General features: G+C 43.5%; 2 protein-coding genes across 2 annotated transcripts in view; one reads left to right on the plus strand and one right to left on the minus strand.

The window, feature by feature from the left end:
- The window catches only part of MUC13 (mucin 13, cell surface associated), a 29,511-nt gene extending 16,748 nt beyond the window's left edge, over positions 1 to 12,763 (plus strand). The window contains exons 11-19 of the mRNA XM_075153888.1: positions 747 to 847; positions 2,446 to 2,510; positions 3,943 to 4,088; positions 5,422 to 5,547; positions 6,688 to 6,799; positions 7,878 to 7,915; positions 10,102 to 10,189; positions 11,264 to 11,474; positions 12,713 to 12,763. Of these exons, the coding sequence (XP_075009989.1) occupies positions 747 to 847; positions 2,446 to 2,510; positions 3,943 to 4,088; positions 5,422 to 5,547; positions 6,688 to 6,799; positions 7,878 to 7,915; positions 10,102 to 10,189; positions 11,264 to 11,474; positions 12,713 to 12,763 (938 nt within the window). The remainder of the gene's footprint in view (positions 1 to 746; positions 848 to 2,445; positions 2,511 to 3,942; positions 4,089 to 5,421; positions 5,548 to 6,687; positions 6,800 to 7,877; positions 7,916 to 10,101; positions 10,190 to 11,263; positions 11,475 to 12,712) is intronic.
- Positions 1 to 23,182, minus strand: part of PARP9 (poly(ADP-ribose) polymerase family member 9) — a 542,373-nt gene that overhangs the window by 455,883 nt on the left and 63,308 nt on the right. The window lies entirely within an intron of this gene.

The following is a 23,182-nucleotide window of genomic DNA, read 5'->3' on the forward strand; positions in this document are numbered from 1 at the left end:
TGTTATCTCACAAAACATAACAGCCAAAGAGCTTAATGTGCTAGGAAAAGAAGGTGAGTTCTCTGTTAGGGGTGCTGGAGATTAAAATGAGTGAAAAGCAGGAAAACATGCAAGTGTAAACCTGACATCAATATTAATGGACAGGATTTAAAAAGGCCCAAACCCATGAAGACCTCTGAACAGCTGGCTTGATGTTCCCTATTGCTAAACACTCATCACAGTCCTGTTGAAGTGCATCTCTGAGATGCTGCTAATGGCCAAGCGTGTGAACAAACGGGGCTTCTTATTTAAGTGCCAGCAAGCAGGATTCTCAAATTTACTTGTGAGGCTAAAGAAGCAGGTGGATACTGAATCACTTTCTCAAATACAGTGAACCACATTAGCTGCTTAGTGGCTGTGACAGCAAATGTAGGTATTAATACAGGTATTTTCTCTCTAAATGCTGTAACACCTCAGATGGAGTCTTTTGTTAGCTTCAGGCCATGCTTACAGTTTAACATTGTTCAGTTTCATAGTCTGGCCAGTTTGGTTGAGCCCAGGATCCTGCCTGCTTCCCAAGTAACCCATTGTGGCTGAATTGATTGAGCAAACGTTTGTCCCCCACTGATTTCTCCAGTATATGAAAAATAGCACTGATTGATTTCTGCATTGTATTTCCCCATCTCTGAAGGCTGGAGAACTCTAAGGTGAAACCCAACTTACTTGAATGCTTTTTAATTAATTAATATTCTCTGTTCTCATTCCAGGGCAAATATTCCCAGGGGTCATTACACTGAAAGAATTTTACAATGTTCAAACTGTAAATTCCGTGCAGTACGAAGAGGTGTTCCAAAATATAACAACGTTTGTGAGTGACGATGTGGTTTTTTTTTTCTGTATATTTAATGCTATCCTGAATGTCATGCAGACAGGCGATACACGCTGCCTTTAATGTGGAGCCTAGAATAGTTTCACTTGAGAAATCTACTTCTTTCAAAGAACGCTTCACACTAGTTTAGACCTATTCATAAAAGACTTGAATTTTGCCCTCAGATGAGTACATGCATGGCTCTTGCTGAAGTGATGTACCTGAAATAAGTAATATCTGCATTTTTAGTGCCACTTCTATTCTGGGAAGTTCTCTCATAAATTGCTCTCTACCTTTCACCATTCCCTCTCCAGAAACCATGGAGCTGAGTGAAGTTTTGCAACCCATTTAGTTTCTGATCTCCGCTGTTTGCTGAGGGCTCAGTAATACTCAGTGGTATGAGTAAAAATGAACAATTTTTTTTTTTTTAAAGAAAGCTATTGATTCCACACAGCACAAACTTTTCAGAATGGCTTTCTAGTTGTGTCTAAATACCTAAAGCATACCAGTATTAGTATTTTAATGCTATTAGTGAAATGGACATGACACATTTTGAGTATTCTATGATTACAGAATAAATCTGGTTATGGATTTCCTGGAGAAATAAGATGAACAGTTTAATTTATACTGCCATGTTGAAACAAGTGGATTTGCTTATGTTGCTTTCTAGAAGTAAGGAAGAAGAGTATGCAACTCTACTAGACAGCTGATCAAAAAATATTAACCAAATATTAATCAGAATTCATCAAAATTGGTTATCAATTCATGTTATGATACTGCTTCCTATGAATGTTTTATCAGAAAGTAACCAAAAACTGTCCCTCCACTCCAGAATGTTAAAAAATATTTTTTGACAATTTTTTTGTCCAACATTTTTTCATGATATGGCTACAGAAGTGCATGATATGCAGCACTAGACTAGCTATGTAATAGTATGCAAAAGTGAAAATAGGATAGAAAATAATTTTTATTTTATTTCAAAGAAGGATAGTTTATCTTTCATTTCAGTTGACTTAGACATCTTATCCTTTTCTCATGGTGCGTCCTGCTTGTGTGGCAGTTGGAGGCAGCTGCCTCCACCAGTTGTTCCCTGCTTCACGTGGAGTGACTTTTCTACTGACCCCATCCAACCCCCAGTGCTTTCATCAGTGCTGTGCTTCTCCCCACAAGATCAATCCCTGAGAATCCCACTTCACTGCATCTTAGGGACACGTGCTATCTGTAAGGATGCCTACTTCTCTCTCTTCCCTCTACTTGTACGTAGGTTGGTACCGCAGAGAAGCCCTTCTAAGCGATGAGTCTGCGAGGGCGTATCTGTAGCTATCCAGCCAGGCAACCCTAAGGCACTGCCTGACATTCATTCAACTCGTGTCTCTCCATCCCTTTACTGCTCTCCTATATTCCCTGTTTTACAGCACCACCCCACCGCTCCTCTTCTGCAATACCTTGCATGGTGGATGTGACAGACCAGCTTGCTTTATTTGTGCCTAGAGTAACATGTTCTGGATTAAAACTTTACAGCTGAAGCCTCAGTGCTTCATGTGATTTAGGTCTATGGTTTTGCTTGTGTTTAACTCCAATTCATTTATCTTTTACAGTTTAAGGATGCCTTCAACAATAGCAATTTAACAGGCTTTGGACAGACTGTCATTGTGGAAATTCAGTAAGTTTGCCAGTTTGGTTTTTTGCACAGTGCGTGCTTCCCACACACCCCATTTTAATCTGTTCCCTGTGGAGTACTCAGTTCAAGAAAGGATATGGGATGAGTTCAGTTCAGTATGCCTCCTGTTAAAGGAGGGCATTCTTTTTGTATTTTTAAAGTTTCTGGGATGCTGGCCCCATTTTTGCCCCATGGATTTCCAACGTGTCTGTGAAGTGGGCTAGCTGAGACAGCTCCACAGTGGATCTCCCACTTTTAGCACCATATAGGATATAGCACTGTGCTATAACTAGCAGTCCCTGTGATACCCGGCATGTCTCTGAAATTGTAACAGTTAACTCTGAGGTTCCTATGAACAGGTCCAACTTGGAGTCCCAGTTTAATTTAAGAAACACCCTCATTGCAGAAGCTCACTGCATCTCATTGTGCATTTGCTGGTCTCTCCTAATGGCAGGCTGAGCAAAGATGCTATTGAATGGACTGTGGTGACTGTAGCTGTGGGCATAGGTCCTTTGCTGATGTAGGCGGATGCTGTAAGATGTCCCTCTCTTCTCATCCCCTTCTGTTACAGGTTACTGTCCCCAAAACTCTGTCAGCTTCTGTGTGAGTGCTCCCTAATTCACATCAAGCAAAATCTGGTATGCTAGCACACACACAGCAATGTAAACCCTTTCAGTGAACCCTATGGATTAAGCAGTTAAGCAGAATGTTGTTGTAGCAGAGTTGTGAGGGCAGTAACTTCCAGCAGAGTGGTTGTGACAAACACATGGGGCACAGTAACATCTTAAGGCACTACAGCAATCTACCACTTAAAGGTATTTGTGTGCATATGCCAGCAGCACGAAGTTCAGCTGAAGAAAAGGGTAGTCACGGCTGTTCTCCACCTTACCCCACGGAGATTGCTGTTCAGCTGAACCCAACCCAGCTAGCATAAAGTAAGCATAGATACCTCTACATTGCAAACAGACCCTTCTGAATTCATTGCGATCACATACTGAATTATCCTTACCACGCTTCAGGATGGGTTCTTCATGTCATGCCTAGATAACACCACAGGCTGATGCAAGCGTGTAAAAGTTAGGGTCTAACAGATGAGGTCCTCCACACTGCAACCGGCTTGAGGTTAGCCCAGTAAAAAACATCAGTTGCATGCCAACAGCACAGAAAGAAGTGATGTTGTTAGCATTAAATCCAACAGCCTTTGCTTACCAGCTACCTATTTACATCTGGATCTACTGGAAACATGGCCATTAATATATTCCTAAGCAAGACTTGAACTCATTTTCAGGTGTCTTAGCAACTACCTACATTGTGGGATGAAAGAAGCTAGGGGAGAGAGGGAGGTTTGGCAGAAATCTTTTCTTGTCTTTGCATTTAACTTGCTACCCATATGGATTATATGAGACTTTAAAATGATGCTATCGGTACTTTTCAGATCTCTAAAAGACAGCAGAGCTTCTCTTCCAGTGAATGTAACAGTGACAAACCTGTTTATGGAGAACTCAACTGTAGACAATGAGACAGTTACTTCTGCAATAAATAATGCAGCAGAAAGTTCATCCTATGTCTCTCAGTACAGAGGTATGTAATTCCTTACTGTGGAAGTAAATAACAGAGTAGAAACAGAGTAGAAACAGAGGTTCCTATCTTCAAAGCTGATTAGAACATTTCTGTGTGCAGCAAAGCCCATCAGAACATAAGCCTTGTTGATTTTAAGGAGCTGAATGTTCAGTCTTAGGTAATTGTGAAGACTCAACCATTCAGTGCTGGGCTTTTTTGTCTTATTAAGGCTTTCTACTTCCTGTGTAAAGAAAAGAAGGAAAATACTTATTCCCAAGTAAGCAATGGCATGTTGATTTTAACCTGCTGAGTGTTAAGTGGCTGGGAAAATCAGGACAAAATATATACAGGCATATATTGTGCTTCTGAGAATAAGTCAGTATTTTACTGGCAAAATAGGGTGAAACTCTTTTTAGGCTTCTTCTTCCATAATTAAACATGGTAATTGAAATGAGGCCTCATTGATTAGCTACTGACCTAAGTGATTCATTGGCCTAAACCAGTAAAGTCTTGCGTTACTAAAAGTGTAATACTTGGAGAATGATTTTCTAAATAAAATACAGATTTTTTTCTCTCTTTTTTTTTTTTAATATGCTCCTGTTTTGAAATCAGCTTTTGCAACAGGCGTAGCTAATAATTAAAGGATTCCATTTCATGGCTTATAGCCTGAGTTTGGTCTCTGAAGGTGACTGTATCCACCTCAACCATGACATTTCCTGTGTGCTAGTCCTAAATGTGAGGGGGAAATAGAAAAAATCTGAGAGCTCACAAAGCACCAGTGCAATCACATCCCTTCAATGCATGCCACCCAGTGAACTTTGTAAACCATTGCCACTACTGGGACATGGATCTAAAGAGCAACTCACAGGACAAACAGCATAGTAATATTGTTCATGAAATGAGCTGCATGCTCATAAAAATTTATATATATGTAGAACTGTATGGGATCTGGGCCTCACAGTTCAGTTGTAGAAAAAACTAAGGGAATAGTGCTGGGGTTTTTCTATAGTTTTTTTTAAGTTGAGTCAGAAAGTCAGTGTTCAGAATATGAATTTATGAGTAGAATTTCCCTCTTTATGGACTGGGGGGCAGAAAGGTTTGGAGACATTGTAAGGAGGCTGAGAAACAGAAGGTCAGAAGATGGGATGGAAACAAGACCTCAACTGGTAAAGTGCAAGGGAAAAGAAAGGGCTGGTCCAAATGCCTGCAGTATCGATGTCCCAAAAAAAGAACTTAAAAGTTTTTTTCAGAATTGCTAAATAATTGGTTTATGATTTACTGAGCAAGTGCACCGCTTTCTATGAAATGATATTATTAGTACTTGGTTTGCTTCCTGACTGTTTCTCTTTTAAAGCTACAACCTATTGTGCTGCTTTTAATTGTGATGTCAAAACCACACACTGCAAAGAAAATGTGTTTCCAAAATGCATATGCAAAAGTGGTTTCTCAAAGACAGAATGGGATGATCGTTCTTGTTCAGGTAAGAACCTTGCTACTTTATCTGTCCCTGAAAGGCTGACCTGGTTATTCCTTGTCTCAGTCCCTTTTTGAAAAGGGCGCTCTGCAAATGTGCTGGCCTCTAAAAATCAGGGAATGTGTCTTATTAAGAAAGCCATAGAAACACATTCTCACGTTTCACTTTAAACGCATCCCTTATTCTATTCCAGTAGAGTAAACTACTAAAGCCTGAGAAAATTATCACTGAAACCAGTGAGTGCGCAACTCTTTAAATGCATTGTTAAACTCTTGGTAAGAATTGAAACCTAAATAGGTAAAAGATGGAACAAATTGAATCCTCTATTCACAGCCTTCTCTGCTAAGACATATTTTGGGAATAAATTCTACATGCTACCTGGAGGCAGCTATGGGGACGCTGACAGAACTGGAAGTCTCATGATGCACTACAATGATCTGTTAAAGCTCTGTCCCTTGTTGGTAGTTCGAGGATTGCATTACCTGTTTTTAGACAGGTTTTTGTGGGAAGAATGATTTATGTGATTTTTAGGAACTGTTAGTTGTTAGGGTTTTATTTGCTTGTTGGTTTGGAATCTTTTAATGAGTACTCTGTTTATATTTTTAGCTATCCTCCACAGCCCTGAGATGTACTTTATTTTCTTCTTATGAAAACCAAAATTTTCACACTACAGAAAAAAAGTGTAAGATATGAGATTTTAAGAAAAACAACAAACACTCATGATAAAATCGTGAAAGCTGACTACAATAAAGGCCAGTGAGATACGATCCAGTGTAGGCCTTTGTGGCCCCTAACCTGTCTAAATCTGATCCAGTTTTAAATCAGTTGCAATACAAATCATCTGCTGTGAGATCAAACTGCGGGTCATTTCTTGCCTATGTGAGATGCAGTCTAGCCAGATTTCCATTCTGATGAAGCTGGATGGTTTAAACAAAGACCGTTTACTTTTAATTTTGTGCTTTTGTATTTCAGTTCTGTTCTACATAGGTATAGCCCTAAAAAAGCCATTCTGGTGCTTCGGAGCACAACAAAGTTGTGTGTGTTTACAGTGCAATAAAAAAAAATAGGGGGCGGAACTTTCTCCAATGTTGATTTTTTTGGGGCTATCTTCAATTCACTCTGTATTTTTTCCCTCTGAAAATACAGATTGCAGTGAAGACTGTTCTGCAGAAGAAAACAAGTACTGTGTAAATGAAAGAGGAATTCCAACATGCAAATGCATGCCTAACTTTGAAAGCAACAATGAAAAATGTGTATCGTGAGTACTCAGCTTTTTCTTGCGTTCCTGTGTTCTAGGCAAAGATAGGGGAGAAGAACATCTAACACAGGGTCACCCTCAATCTGGAAGAACAGCCTGCAGCTATGTGAATCAGAGAGGTGCCTAAGGTGGTTAGCAGGTGGACAAATTCCCATGGTGACACAAGTTATGGCATTTTAACTGCTTGGCATTAGCCATTGGTGTGCACTCATAATACCTCAGAGGAAAGCCAAGGATATCCAAGATCATCTGTGAGTCAGTAAAGAGGATAAACTACTTCATGCTTATTTTGTGGGTTGCCCACAAAACCATAAACTATTACATCAGAGTAATTGAGCCATGGGAACTCGTATGCTGAAGCGTTTAGTAAGCAACGGGCATTAGACCAAGACTTGCCTCAAATCCCTGGAAAGTTTCTGCTGATATCAGTGGGGACTCTGTTTCCTGATAACTTTCAGACCTATGTTGTTTCGTCTTGGTTTTCCCTCTGTGGGTATTTCTGTCGGCTCAGGATCAGAACAGAGCAGTGGTGTTTGCTGGTGAAGCTGAGTAGGTGACTGGTTGTGCTCTGCTCCCATGGATAAGCAGAGGGACCTTACTCCCCATATCCATTAATTCAGCTCTTCTTGTAGTTATTGCTGCTACACACTGAACACTTCTTACCATAAAGTCAATATATTTTAAATATACGAAACTAGTATGGGAGGAAGACAAAGAGCTGCCAGTCTTTATAGATCTTATATTGAGGCATTTGATGAAGACAGTGGGCAGCAATTCCAAGTGGCTCAGAGGTGTAGGGCTTAGTTCTTTGGAGAAATTAGGCCCTTTTAAGATTTTTCAGGCTGAGAACCTGAAACTTTGTCCAGCTCACCAATCATGCTGAAAATCTCAGATTGTTTTACTCTAACAATGAAACTAAACAATTCAATATTAAGAGAGCATTAAAGACGAAACCTGTAATGAAGGCACCTTGCAGAGAAATTGCTGATAAAAGGTGGAAATATACTTTTGTTTTGTGATCATCTGCTTATTGACATTATCTTTCTTTTCTTTCTTTACCCTTTTTTCTCTCATGTAGTTGTCCAGTGGGCTACTCTGGAGAGAACTGCAAGAACAGTAAGTACAAGAATTTCTGATTTTTAATTACAGCATGGAAAAATACCTAATAATGTTTAATCTGGCTGAGATAAGAAAAATAACAAGTAGTAGCCTTTAGCAGTGCCACCATCCTGTACTGATAGCAGGAAAATGTTAGAAAAAAATGAGAGAAGGAAAAATGCCTGGAGGGAAAAATCTTGAAACTCATGTTCAGACAGACAGTAGCATTTCCTCTAATGACCTCTGCATTAAGCCCAGTAGTTTTTAGGCAAACACAGGTTATTTGATAGAAAATCTTTTAGTCCTCATCTAAAGACATGCAATGCTGAACTCACCACCACTAATGGATTAGTTTCTCCTGTGATTAATCACTCCCTCTATTAAAACATCAGTGGGTTACTGTCATTTGAAATATTTCTGCTTTAATATCCAACCACTGGTTCTTGTTTGTGCTTTACCTTGCAAGCAAGCACTGCATGGTATCTAGTATTCTATACTGGTGAAGACATGATAGCCCCGACTGTGTTATCCCATAAGTGTAATCATCTGGACAAGCTAACCAGACTGGCCCTCCAAAGCTTTTCCCCTTTTCTGAGGCAGTTTTGCAGCTGTTTGCTGCTCCTTCTCCAGTTTTCACCATTGTATAGATTAGGAAAGGACAGTCTTCATGCCTTCTAGTGTTTGCATGTGCCTAAAGTGAGAACATCTAATACAGTCAAAGGCAGTTTGAAAAATGAACACTTACGGTTCTTCACTTCTCAGAACTCCTTTGGCTTTATTTGTGCAAAAGGTATATCCTCATGCGACCCTTTGGAGTCTCACACTGCTGCATTTTTAAACTTATACATGTTTAACATAGCTGTGTCTGCAGCTATGAGATCTTCAAGGGTTTTCTTCTGGTTTTGCCTAAAAGTTTTGGAGATTGGCTAACGGTAGTTGTAGTGCAGCACAGAGAATCTTGCCAGATGTAAATGTTTGGCAGGAAGGATATTTTTCATCACATGGTACATATTTTTCTAGAGAAAGTTTTGGGAATTTTAAGGCCTTTTTCATAAAGCAAATGAAAGTGCTAAATTGGCACAAAGTCAACACATTGTGAATTTAAACACGAATTTGGGACCTGCTAATAATAAACGCCATTAATAGCCTCATCTTCTCCATATGGCACTTGGTGAGTACTGATGTAAAAAGTTTGCTGAGCAATAACCAAGGATACTTTATACATGTGTTTGGCATAACGTTCCTTTGAGAAATTATATTCCCTGTTGCCTTGCTTTATGCTCCTATGATTAAACGTGCTGGATTGTTCTGCTGGTAATGGCACAGTTGGTTGTTTTATGTTGTATATCTCCAGTATAGGCATTCAGTATACTAAATGGCAGACTGGGATCTTCAAGTAGGTACCACCAGTAAGGTTGGGTAGCTCAAGAGACTGTCTTACTCTTCATATCCTTATCTTGAAATTATGCCCTGCAGGACACAATTCTCTTTTTTTTTTTTCTTACCATGGCTATGCAGGGCTAAGACTAGGTTTTAGTAGCAATTCCATTGACAGTTGAAGAAGATATACAGAATCCAGGTCTTCCTCCTTTAGTCATTCTGTTTCTGCAGCAAGATCAGTGAAAATGAATTTTCCTTGCCAAACATTTATTCAGATATGGGATATTTATGCAGTGTTCATAGTGCTACATAATAGACATCTCAAATCAGTGTGCCTTATGTACCTAGAGCATGGGAAGAGCCTATTTGACACCTAACTACATATTTTAGCAGCAATACTAATTTAAGCAACCCCTATGCCCTCCCAGTTGTTCCTATCTCTCAGGTATACTGGAACAACTATGTGTGAAGCCATTCAGTGCATGGGATCAGGAAACTGAGCTGGGATCAAAATACCCATCCAGAAGAGATGGTCTTTAATGCAGATTAGTTCCTTCATTTACATCTTTCTGTGTCGACAGACAGTTGTACTGAGACAGCACCAGAGGCCTGGGAATGAATAGCATCTTCCTTCCTTCCTTCCTTCCTTCCTTCCTTCCTTCCTTCCTTCCATCCTTTCTTTCTCTCTTTCTTTCTTTCTTTCTTTCTTTCTTTCTTTCTTTCTTTCTTTCTTTCTTTCTTTCTTTCTTTCTAATAAGAGGACTTGATTTGCAATATTTACTAAGTTTTCAATTGCTGTTTCTTATTTGTGTTTTTTTTTCCAGATAGTGAACTCATCCTTATAATAGTGGGTACAGTGTTTGGAGCAATTATCCTGAGTTTAGTGATAGCAGTCTCTATTGTTTCAGCAAGGTAAGATTATTTCTGACAATTGAATAGAAGCTGCATTGCTGCATGTTCCTAGAGAACTAAGCAGTAATTCAGAAAGGGGCAGGGCTGTGAATGTGGTTGCATGCCTAGTTGGGCAAACAAGTTCATTTAAGTCATGTAGTTATTAGAATTTGGTTTTGCTTGTGTGCTCTCCTCAGAAGCATTTATTCTCTTGCTATGAATCTGACCATGAAAGCTTCAGCCAAGTGTTTCAAAATACACACCTGACCCATTAATCCTAATCCTGCCCTAGCCAGTACTGATACAGCATCTGGATGAGACTGGAGAAGAATGCTGATATCAGAAGACTGTGTGGCCCAAATTCAGACCCTCTGCAGCTTTGCCTGCTAGCACTTCAGCTCAAGGCCTGGCATGCCCCTTTCAGCTCAAAACAAGTGGCATTTCCAGCCAAGCATCTTTTTAAAGCTTGCTATTCCTCGTGTAAATTGATAAATTCCCAACTGCACGTCTTCACTTCTCTCCACACAATAAATATAGGGGCATTCAAGCAGCTTCTCTGCCTCTGCTCTCAGTGCTGCCCAGGTAAAGATGCCTACAAGACCACCCATAGCAGGCATAGCTTGCCAGTAGGTGCACAAGCTGGTCTGAGTATGTGTGCGATGTATGGACTTGTGATCACAGGCAATTCAAATGCATCGTTTGAGTGTCCAGCTTTGGCTGCAGGCATGAGGGCAACTTTTCTTAACTGGGCCTAATGAATGCCTCATTTTTTCCTCTGAATAGTCAGTTAGAGCTAGTGGTGGTCAAGGAAACTCCTTCACTCTAGGAACTAGTTGAAAGAGGCCAAAGTCCATCTCTGTCTCTCCTAGCAGCTTAGCCCCGTCTATGATAAGAGATGCCAAACTTTGCACTCTGTCATTGATAACAAGGGTTTTGCAATAGGTATGCTAGAAAAATCTGTTGCATGTTTCAGAACAGGACTGAGCATTCAAAATAAGGTGGGAGTCGACAACTCAGCAAGTTGGACTTACTCGATAAGTAAGGCACACTAAAAGGTCTTTTAAAACCTCCTTTGTTCTTTCATTTCCTCTGAAGAGCCGCCAAACACAAACAACATCCAGAGAAGAAGAGCCTGATAAAGTCAAGATATTCCAACTCAGATATCCCTGATGATAGACAGACCACAATATTCCCCAGAGTCCAGACCACTTCTGGCCATGCGAACCCAGGATATCAGCCAAACAACCCATATGAGATGCATTCCTCAAATAGAGGTCATTTTCTGGAAAGGGATTATGATGATTTGGTAAGTGTTTCACACAGGCCTACAGGAATTGCGTTCCTGAACTGTAGTTTTGTGGGCTACAGACATTGTTGGAATCTAAACTCCACTCTGTCCATCCTCCCTTGATCTAGAAGGCTGAAGTGGTATAAAGGCAACCAAACAACTGTAGCGGCAGCTGAAAAAAAATTCCTAATACAGAGATCAGCACTCATGAGGACCTTTCTAAAGCCCCAGTAGTCATCCTTGAGCCACTGGAGGGATATGTGAAAAGTAAGGGTCAAAGCAAGAGTTTGGCTGCCCAGTGGTCTGCTGTGTCGTAGGACATTTGTCTGTGTTGACCAAACACATCCTTCAGCACAGGCACACATGCAAGCATCACAGGCTGTTACAGCCTGTGCTTCTTTCAAGCCAGCTGTAGTGTCAATAGGTGCCGCAGTGGCACTTCCCAGTTGCTACCTCATGCAAGATTCACAGTCAGCTTAAGCTGGCACAGCTGCCCAGAGGGTTGGTGTCCTCCCACCCACTCTGCCACTGCCTCGTTGACAGCAAGAGCCTCTGCAGTTGCTGCAGCATTGCAAAGGGGTAAAGTGTAAAGTGCCATGAAAAAGCTAGCACAGCTTTTGCACTGATATAGCCCAGAGGAGCCTGTTCAGCAGAAGTGTGTCATTAGCTGGAAGGTCTGTTCTGAAAAAACTGCCTGTTTCATCCTTGAACTGTGCAAGGGAGCTGTGGAGGGAGCAGGGGCTTGATAAGTGCTACGCTGTGATATGATTGATTTGCTGGGTTCTGCACGCATCTAGTAAATGGGAAGCACATTGTCCATTCAAAACTCATTTAAATGATATTTTAGCTCCACCTCTGCGGTGCAAGAAACTACCCCTGTTTAGTGAAGAAAATTTGTTTAATTGTAATACACTTATGTGTTTTGCAGAATTGAGGCCTAAACCGTGATAGAAGCAACACAGAAACCTGATGTTTAAAAAACAAAAAAACCCTCTTTTAAAAGCTGCCAATTAAGAGAAGAAAAACATCTAGTTAGTTAGTTGATTGATCAGATTCGCGTGGATTTTGGCATTTCTCACTTTCCAAAGATGTCAACTTCTCACTGATTAAAATCTGCCTGTAAAATACATTTGTTTTTCCTTGAGGGCTAGTGTGTCACTTAAAGAGAGGGCTACCATGTGCTGAACTATTCCGAGAAAGGAGCTTTCTCGCCCAGAGCTACTCTTTATTTCTTTTCTTGTCCAAATTCTCTGTAGTACAAAATATCACGGGAGCCTGAGAGCTTTAGGATGCAGAGCAGATACTAAGCGACCAGAGCGGTAAAGGATGGACGACCACCGCAACGATGGGTCAGACCAAAGAGTTTCACAGCCTCTCACCAATGCAGTTACTTCAGCAGAAGAGACAACAAAGACCATAACCTCTGATTCTCTGAAGATTTTCTAAAGGAAGACCCCTGCTTGAAAGAGATCATGGACAACTCTCCGAAATAAGGGAAAAATGAAGCAGAGGGTAGGGAGAAGAAGAGGACTTTTAAAAGGACTAACAGGCTCCAGTAGACATCAGACTTCTTTCAGGAGGCCAGTACATTGGCAAGAGAGTGAGTGTAGACAAGATACCAGGATTTTAACCCTGCTGTTTTTCAGTTCTTCTGGAAGATGGTCCAGGCAATATGTGTGATGCTGAAAAATGTCAGCACCCAGAGCTTTGCCTGTATTTGTGCTCACTCCATTTCAGCTACAGGCAGCCTGCATGGCTTTGGGCAGATCAAAGTGAGATCAAAACTGTTCTTCATGAGAACCTAACCTGTTTCTCTTTACTGTATCAGATACAGTCTTTTCCCCCTTCTCAACCCCCCAATATTTCCTATCTGAAAGCATTCAGTTCAGATCTCTGCTGACATGCATTGTGTGAGACAATGGTACTTGTCTGACCTTTTATGCAGCCTTCCTTCCCGATACAATGGCAAGAAACAATGTCTTCAAACAAACACTATTGTTCTCCATCTTGCACAACTACATTGATTTTACATTCTCAGCTCCTGTGGAAAGTGTTAGCATTTTTTTTTCCTCTTGCACTCTTTACATTTTGATTGAATCATCTTAAGTCCTTTTATTTTTCATTTCTTACATACACTCAACAAATGCATCTGTAAAAGAATCCACATTTTACCGTATTTTACGAATTATCTATTGACTAGCATTAACATTTCCTTATATATATAAAATATATACATATGCACAAATATGTACATATATTTATAGATTAAGTTAATTTAAAGCATCATTTAATTCCATGTTATATTTTGTGTTTCGGTTTTTATGTATGCAGATTAACTTTTCCTATTAAACGTTATTTTTTCTCAGTACCAAGGCTTTCTTATATTGCTGCCCAGTGGTGTAAATGGTTTTTTTTTACAACCCCAGAGACTATTTTATGTTAAAACTTGTGCAGAATTTAGATGCAAGTGTGCACAGACTGGTTACATCAGCACCCAGCTTTCACTCAGCGATTCTGATCAGAATTATTAAATCTTAATGAAGCTAAATGTTTATTGTTGTAGGGCTGACACCAATTTTCTGTGATCGTTTTTGATGGGAATTGTGTAGTTAGTGCAGCTGGGTCTCCTTTGAAAATGCTGGACAAGCTTCTCTCTGTGATGGCAGCTTTGTGCATATCAGTCTGTTAACATCACACAGCTAAAAAAAGAAGTGTCTTCCAACTTAAATGACAAGTTTAGGGGCCAGTGGTAGAGAACACTGTAGTGGCTGTAGAGGTTACCAGGATGTGCATGCAGACAGGTTGTTGCAGTGCTTGCGGTGACCAAAACCAGCTCCCACTCGCCAGTTACGCAGTTGAAAACTGGGAACTGAACAGTTCTGATCTTTCTCACGTGGCTTCTCTAGCAAAAGCAGCTAGACCCTGCTTTCTCTGAACTGCCTGCAATGAGCAGTTCAGAGAAGTAGCCTGGTGAGAAAAGGTGCAAATTTCTCTCTGTTTTTTTCCTGGGTTTTCACAGCTAACTGGCAGAATTTCTTTCTTCCAGTGGACTCCTGTCCCCTTTGCTGCTGTCACCTGACTGCACAGTGCCTGCCGTTGGCAGGTGTCCGTAGGAGACCAGGTTCTGGTGGCCTTAGCCACCCTACACTGGCTGTGTGCGTCTCAACATGCACAAGGCAACCTTTACTCCATGCGAGCAAGGCTAGCTGGATTTAGCTGTTCATGATACCTTATTCAATGGATGGTAGAGATTTGGTCTTACTTGCTTGACTTTTCCTCTGAGAGTACTCACCCGTGAGGAGTGAAGCAAGGCATGGTGGCTACCCTTAGCACAAGAGGCAGAGACGCCCCGTCCTTCCTCCAGCTCGGAAAGCCCTACAAGAGGGACCAGCTCCCTTCCCTAACAGTCTCATTAATGTATGGCCCCCCATGTCCGCTGCCCCCTTCTTTTTCTCTGAGCCCTGTGTGTCCCCACCATTCCCCGGGTGAAGGAGGTACTCCCTGCTTCTAATCCCTCTGCTAAGCCCTTTCCTTTTCCCCTTTTTCCTGATTTTTCAGCAGCAGGAAAAGTTCTGCTGCCAGCAGAACACTCCGGGGAGTTCGCACAGGGTGAGGCACTGAAAAACGGGTGGGATACAGGCAGAAAAACTGGCAAAAAGCCATGACGCTCAGGGTAGACTTCTACTTCATTCTACTGGCTGCTTTTGCTTGGATACCCCCTCCTCCCTTCTTCGTATGGCAGACTGAAACTTGGGGTTACGCAGAGTCTAACAAAAAGATTTCTCTATATCAAGAGTAACAGCCCATGCATCACAGTCTTTCATTGAGGTAAATTGCCTGGTTCCGTCAGCTTACTGCAGAGGATCCTTAAAATACAGGTAACAGGAGCCTGTATGCTATGGAGGCATGTGAAAAGGCTTTTAAATGTTACCTCTTATTCTTTCTCAAAGCCATAGGGGTTGGAAATACAGCTGAAAGTTCAATGATATAAATGAAACTTTAATGCAGTAAAACTTTATTGAGGGTGTGATATCTAGACTTTTGCTGTCATTGATAATAAAAGCAGCAAAAATAGTCAGGTGATTGCATCATTTAACTGCAGAGGAATTTTCATTGCTCTAGTTCAAAGCTAATTTCTGCAACTGCAACCCGTTCTCATTTAGCCTGTGCTGGGGAGGGGCTATCAGATACCACTGTAAGCCTACTACTCTTTAGCATTTCAAAGGCTGCTGCAGCTATTTTATCTGGACTGGAATTCTGCACCGAAAGGGCGAAGTCTCAGATATTTCACTTCTGTTTGGCTATTAGCAACATGTGATTCTATTGGGAAATGTGATCATGGAAAATAGCTCTTCGTGGTGTTTTATGACTGCCGCTGCTTGGCTCATGCTTTGTTTCAGCTGCCCATCCTTCAAAATCCGGCTGGGCATGGGAAACAGAGCTGAGTGCGACCCTCACCCATCAGAGTGAGAGAGGAGGTGCCTGCAGGCAGGGTGAGAGGCTTCAGAGAACAGCCAGAACTCCTTTCGTGTCCTGGGATCTCCCGTCCATCCGATCCCCCGAGACACAGGGCGTCCTGCTGGCACGTGACCCGCAGAGGAGGTGGGAAGATGGTGCCACTCAAGTCCGCCACCTGCTTCTGTCCTGACCAAAAATTACACTAGAGAGATTGCTTGGCACATCTGCACAGGGGGTACTAAAAAACGCTAAATGAGCCAGGGACAGAGGTTTGCATGGTTATGACGCACACTGGTATGGGGTATCGGGATCGCTTAAGTCACATGGCATTCTGCATTTACCTGGATACACCTGAGCGTATTCAAGCGGTGCGGGGTGGTAGGGGAGGGGTATAGTGCCGTGCATGGCTGTGGGGTAAGAGCCTGGGTCTGGGCAGCTGCCTTGGAGGAGCTGTCGCACAGTAACCTGTGGTCAGGATGGGCTTCGTCAGGCCTGATGGATCTTGTGCTGTTCGCACTGCTTATGCCTGAAACCAGCCTCGAAAATGAGAGATAAAACCCTGCATCCAAACACTCCCCAGCAAAGCCCAGCATCCGAACTTGCATGTGAAAGGCAGCACCTTTCAGGCCTGAAAGCAGGAAGCATTTTGCATTTTTCTGGTTACCTGCTGGTGAAAACCACTCCTTGTTTCCTTTATGAGGCTGTTTTTACACAGATCCTGCATGCGATGTGCCAGGCTGGAGGCATAAACAAGTAAGAGTGAGCAATGAAGGTAAGACATCATTGCAGACCCAAGGGCTTGACTTTTCACTTCTTGTGTACTTCCTTTGACGTTGGCTTGTTGTTTTCAAGTGAACGATAGCACTCCTTCCAACAGGAGGAACAGGGCTAAGGGAAAAGGAGCGAGAAGTGCTCCCCTCCTCGCTAGGAACAGCTTCCCCCACAGAAGCCCCCGGCACGGAGAGCTTTTAGGGAAACTCAGGTGAGGGCTGAAAGGATTCAGGCAGATGCCCCCGTGAACATCACTGTCCCTAGCTGGTTTTGGGGAGACCACCTCGGCTTCATCCCAGGCTCAGGAGGGTGACTGGACCCTGGACAACCCAGGGACAGAGGATCCTGCTTGAAATTTGGGGTTCATTAGCCCAGGGCCACAAACCACAGAAAGCAAGCGAGGCAAGCCTAGCACTGCCTCATTCATCTGCCACTCCTGTGAGAGGACTGTCATTTGTCAAGTTTGGCAACTGCAAAGTCATCTGTTGCTATTTTTTCCCAGTTTCCTACTCTTCACCCTTTTTTTTTAGCCCAGTAATGCTCCCTGTTTCAGAGCTTTACGTCTGGTGTTTGTGGATGGAGCAGCTTTGTTTATTAGGGGTTCCCAGGAGGATTAAATTGACTTCTCCCAGATTTTGGGGTGTGAGCTGGAGATACTGATTTTTGCAGCCACTAGTCAAAAGAATGCCCCAACCCAACCCTAAAAGCTCAAAGTGGTCTAAGAACAGGGAAACCCACAAAACATGTCAGGTCACAATTAAACGGGAAATAAATAGGGCTAAAAATAAGAATCTGTAAATTGCCTTGCAAAGAATGCTCTAGCTGCTGATAAAAGGCTCTTTAAATATATCAAAGCCACAAAGGCAGCTAGGAAATCGGTGGGAATGCTGATGACAGGGGTATAAAAGGGGCAGATGGGGATGATGAAGATGTAGCAGAGAAGCTCAGTGATTTCTTTGTGGCTGTTTTTACAGCTGAAGCTGTTGGGGAGCTTCCCACATCCGTCACACTCTGCAGCAGATCAGCCGGAGGAGCCAGAGCAATCGGAAGTAAAAAGGTAACATGGAGTAAAGGAAAGTAAGTGAAGTAACTAGGTAACAGGAGGTATAAGGTCAAATAGATCAAGTGGTTGTTAATAAGCAACCAGGACCAGGTGGTGCTGATCCAGGGGACCCAAAGGAGCGGTGCAGCCCAGCGGTATGGGGGGCTGCGGTACCCAGCTGTGTTCCCAGGCACAGCTAGCCCATTGCACCCCGTAGGCTCACTGGGACGCGCTGAGCCATCATTGATGGGTTTCCAAAGCCATTGACTCAGGCCAGCAGCCAAACACCCACCAGAATTTGGGGGTATGCAAAGCTAAAGGAGGTCAGCGTAAAGCAGACAGAAAAAAAATACTTTACAGGCGCGGGTGGTGAACTTGCTGCCACAGGGGGTTGTGGATGCTGTATCTGCAGATTCAAAAACAGATTAGGCAACTTCAAGGATGCAAATGCGTGCCAGAGATGTACCCTCTAACAACGGGATAAGAAAGTGGGGGTGCTGGAGGAAGGGGCTGTAAAAAAAGTCAAGCCCCCAAGATAGCCCCTCCTGTTGCAGCCCCTGGAGCAGAGCTTGGGGCTGGATAGACAACCTGGGCCAGGGGGACGTTTCTCACCTTCTGAACTCATTGACCTGCTTTATTCAATGGCAGCACGGGCTGAAAGGTGATGGCTGGGGTGTGCATACATAGCGTGTCTTGTATGCCCTAACTACGCCCAGGCTGTTCATAAACCGCGGAGAGGCAGGGTAAGGTGCTGTACACTGAGCTCTTTACTGTTTTATGTAAAAACAGCCTTATAAAAGAAACAAGGGAAAATTTTTGCAAGCAGATAACTCAAAAAATGCAAAATGTGTCCTGCTTTCGAGCCCGAAAGGTGCTGCGTTTTACATGTAAGCTCCAAAGAACAACCTCTCGAGAGCAAAGTCTATTCCTCTCCTCTCCATGAAAAGTAAACCAAGAACAACAGCTCCCACCCTCCCTCTCCCGGTGGAAGCAAAACAGTTTGCGAAGGAGCTGTGCCTCACCTGCTTCTCTCTGTCCCCAAACTCTGGTCAGCGTCCCCAAATCCCAGGCAGTGTCCTCCACGGCACCCGCCAAGGTGGGCGATATCAAGGAGAGCGGAGAGAAAACATCTGCCCAGCTGCTGGGACAAACACGGCAGAGATTTCCCCAGGGGAGCTGGGAGACTTGCAGGGCCAGATAAGGTGGAAAAGGGAAAATAGGGCACTGAGAGGAATAAGAAATTTTGCCCAGGACTCCAGAGAGGGCTGTGGAGGGACCAACATTGCTTTTGGTGGGCATCTATGGCAACTGAGCATTTTCGTCCTTTTTTTTTGCCTGTTCTGAAACACTAATACCTCTGGTAGCACCCTGAGGGACATTTGTCCCTGCTGGTTTCCCAGTTTGGTCATTGCTTTGGCAGTCAGTTTTCTAAAGTGACATTAACAGCTTCCCAGTAACGTCCGTCACCTCTTGGTGGGGTGGGGAGGGCGAGGAAAGCTCTCAGCCCTCCTGAGATGGCTCCCCTAGACCCTTGCCGGTGTCATTGCTGCCTGCCCCGTGCCCGCTGACATGAGCCTGGTTAAACATTAGGGAATCTCTGCCTCTCCTTTAGTCACGCATATCCAGGTGCAGCTGGGGAAAGAAAGTCCGCCACATAAATGAGACTTTGGAAAAAAGGCTTTCTCTGAAGTCCTTTATGCGTAGAGATCCTTTTAAGGGGTAAATCAGTAAAAAATTTTAAAAAATGTTTCATATCTGTGACAGTCAACAAATTCAAGAGGTTATTATAGTGCTAACGTACCTAATTCCCTCTCAAGTAGAGGAATGTTTAAAATGGTGGGAATCAGGGATCACGTCCAAGCCGGTATTTTGGTGCCTAACTTGTACCGACATTAATGGGAATAAGGGTCCTTGGGGAGGAATTGTGGACCAGGGCCTATTTATCATTCCTATAAATGAAATGGGGCTTGTGTTGCACATGTGTAACAGTACGTTATTATTCTTTTCAAAGCAAGGTCTTTCCTTGCAGACTTTTCGTCATTTCTTAACTGTTTTGTCCTTCCCAGGTTGGTGTGAACAGATTCTGCAGCAAGCTTGTGCTGGGCAGAAGCTGTTTGCCAGAAAAATAAGCAAAAAAAACCAGAATCTAATGATTTATTTCAGATAGCGATTAAATAGCCAAGTGTCAACTGAGATTTGAAAAAGCTGCATGGGGCATCTTGAGGCCCAAACCGCACAGATCAGGGTGAGTTTCTTGGAAAGCCGTTTGTACCTCCGGAGCACTCTGCTCGCCCGGGCGCTTGGGACCTGGGCTTTTACTCCATTCAGTGGGAATTTTGCCAGAGATCTGAGTGGAGCCGAGCCTAGCTGGCTCTACCTGCTGACATATTAAATCATATTTAATGATGCTTCCCCCACATGCACGCATACGAAGGGAATCTCTTTGGGCTTTCCATTCCATTTGGATTTTATGAGAAACCCTCTGCTAGATGTGCACAGTAAATGCTCCTGGCTTTTGTGGCTCTCCCAGAGTACTAATCAAAATGGGTCCAGTTTATTTGGGGCAAGATGTGCAGGAAGAGAGAATGTTTCTTAATCCACCATGCAAGGCAGTAGGGACGGGCCCTTCAGGCTATCAAACCCTCCTCCCGCTCCCTCCTCTCTGCGACTTGGCAGAGTCCCTGGCCACAAGATGGAGCTGGCTCTTTGCAGTTGCAGGACAAGCCACACGAAAGGCAAACCCTTTTAATGAGCACATTTTAACTGGGGCTAAGCATTAACAGAGACCACAGGCAGGTTTCCAGGGAGCTGCTAATTTTTAACCCTCTCCTGTGTCACAGCCTTGTGCATCCCCATGCTTGTCCCTATGATGGCACGCTCCTTAACTCGTGGGATCAGGGCATATTTTTTGGCGTGGCCCATGGCTGGAGATATCCGTCACCCATTTCAGTTCAGCACGACAGTGAGCCCCTCCTGAAAACAGCCGCTCAGGCAGCCAAGTGCCCCCCAGCCTTGCTCCGGGAGCTGTATGAACACCAAAACCTGCCAGGTTTGGCCTGTCTCCATCGCCACTGTTTGAAGGACTCATGTTTGTGCACCTTAAAGGCAGGAGGAAAATCTCCCCCATGTACCTCCCTTGCTTTCCAGCCCAGCAGCTTCAGGCATGGACTTGCACAGAGATTATTCTGAACCCTGTCTTTTTTCATGCAGGTTAGGGACAAAACTTGGCAAGAAGACTTTAGATGCTGTTCTCTGCTTCCCAGCATTATTGCAATGCTTCTCCTCAACAGGTCAGGAGTGGTAGCATTGCTCTTGAGTAGCTGAGAATAGAGGTTTGTCCTCAGATGGTAAAAATAGATATTTTTATATCTATTTTTATAGCAGGCAGCAGCAACATGAGCAGTATCTTTAGCCAGAGGACAGCACATACTGCTTAAGAAAGCATGAAATTAATGATTGTCACTTTTTGGCACAGGATTGTTGCCTATTACTGACAAGGATATGGTATGAATTGGAATTTTTTTGTAGCTTCTACAGGAGACAAGTCTTTTCAATGAAAACCCCAGCAGCCGGGCCTGTGGGCTGGCTTGGGGGGGAGGCAGCGTGGGGACAGCAAAGCTGCACGGTGCCCACGGCGTGTCTCTCTTCCCACCGCGGCGCAGCTGGGAGGACCCAGCAAACAGTACGGTGAGGAACTGGAAAGGAAGATAAAGTGTTTTCCTAGTACAATAACTGTTTGTTAGTTAGTTTGTTAGCTAGTACAATAACATGGTGGAGGTCCCCCAGGTTCAAACGAGTTTGCTTTTTATTTCATACCCCTGACCCTACACCACAGCTTGACCCTAGCTCCCCCCAAAACTCCTTTTTATTAAAACCACAGATCAGCCCAGCTTGATCTTCAGCATCTAGGCATCATTTTTGCCCATCTTTTGTTGTCCAGAAAGCTGCTTGGACCAAAGGACTGAGGAACATTCAGGACCTGCTGTGCGCCGGCGGTGCCCGAGGCCAGGCTGCACCTGGATTCCTCTTCCAGCCATCACCGGCTTCACTGTGACTTCTGGAAATGGGTAATCTTAGTTGTCTTAGCTGGTCTTTCTGGCACACTAGAGAGCTGTGCCTGAGATCCTATGGCTTCTGAGCTGACTGCAGATATGGTGGTTGAACGAGTTGTATCCAATAATGACATTATAATGAGTTATATCCAGTCAGAAGCTGTCTCTTCCAGCTGGAGCTGCTAGTAAACTTATGCCACAGAATCTAGAAACAGGAGAAAGTCAGAGATGTCCTGGAATTTTACTGCAGGATCAAGGCAATAGTTAGTGAAACATTAAGGCAGAGGTGGAGTGTCACCCTGAAACAAGCTGTGGCTGTGAGCTGGGGCTCTGGGACCAGCATTTTGCTCAGATTGGTGCAGAAAGAGGAGTCATCGTTGAAAATCTAGAACCTCTTCAGTGCCATGGCAGACATCTAGATGTGACTCAGATGCTTTTATCCACCCTTCCTGCCACGAGGAAGATATGGTAATGAAAACCTATCTTTAAAACACCCAAAGTATCTCTGATAAAGCATTTTATTTGTTTTGACTGATAATAAAAGAGCCAAAGAACTAACTTACAATTGCATCACTTGCAAATGCATACCTAGGTCAGATACACTGGGTTTATGTCCTGCTTTGAGCATAGCTTTAAAGTGTAAGTGATAAGAAAGCAAGCACAAAGATCAGGCCTTTCCAGCCTGGGGGTTTTCCTCTCTCTGTTCCATCAGAACTGTGCAATGATACTCAAAACCCAAGTTCAAGGGCCTCTGTGGCACCTAAATACTTGAAGGAACCTGAGGGATCTCAGTCCCATAGACTAAGTGATCCTCAAGAATGGCATTTTGTAGACGTGATGGTCAAGAGAGAAAGACACAGGCATCGGTGAAGGCTGCTCCTGGAGATCAAGAGTGACTTGCAGGTCATCCTTTCACAATCCCCAGGAGATAGAGTCCTTCTTTGGGTTCCCATCCCAAAATCGTGGTGCTGCCTCAAACTCATCCTCTACTGGTTTGTATCGTCCCTTTGCCCTTAATAATCTTGTTAACACAGGGCACTGAAAGCTTTTTTTCTCAGTCCCTCATTCAGCACAAGGGAATCCCAGGAGGAAGATGAAGGGCTTATCTGGTTTCGTACATGGAGGCAATCTTCTTTTCAGGCATCTGCTGTCACCCCATTGCTGAATCCGGAAAAGCAGCCAGCACACATCGGTCCAGCACCCTCATCACGGGTCAGCAGGAAGGATTAATACAAACACCCTCTCTGGGGACCTCGTTTCAGGCCACACATTGCCTCTGCTAATGCTTCGTTTCTTGGTCTGCAGCCGACCGCAGGGACACAAGGCTGCCTGCTTGCTCCGGAGCTCAGCTGCCCGCCCCGTGGTGAGTGCATTCCCCACGTTCAACCATGTTCAACCACTGC

This window comes from Calonectris borealis, chromosome 6 (assembly GCF_964195595.1).
Source record: "Calonectris borealis chromosome 6, bCalBor7.hap1.2, whole genome shotgun sequence".
Lineage (NCBI taxonomy): Eukaryota > Metazoa > Chordata > Aves > Procellariiformes > Procellariidae > Calonectris > Calonectris borealis.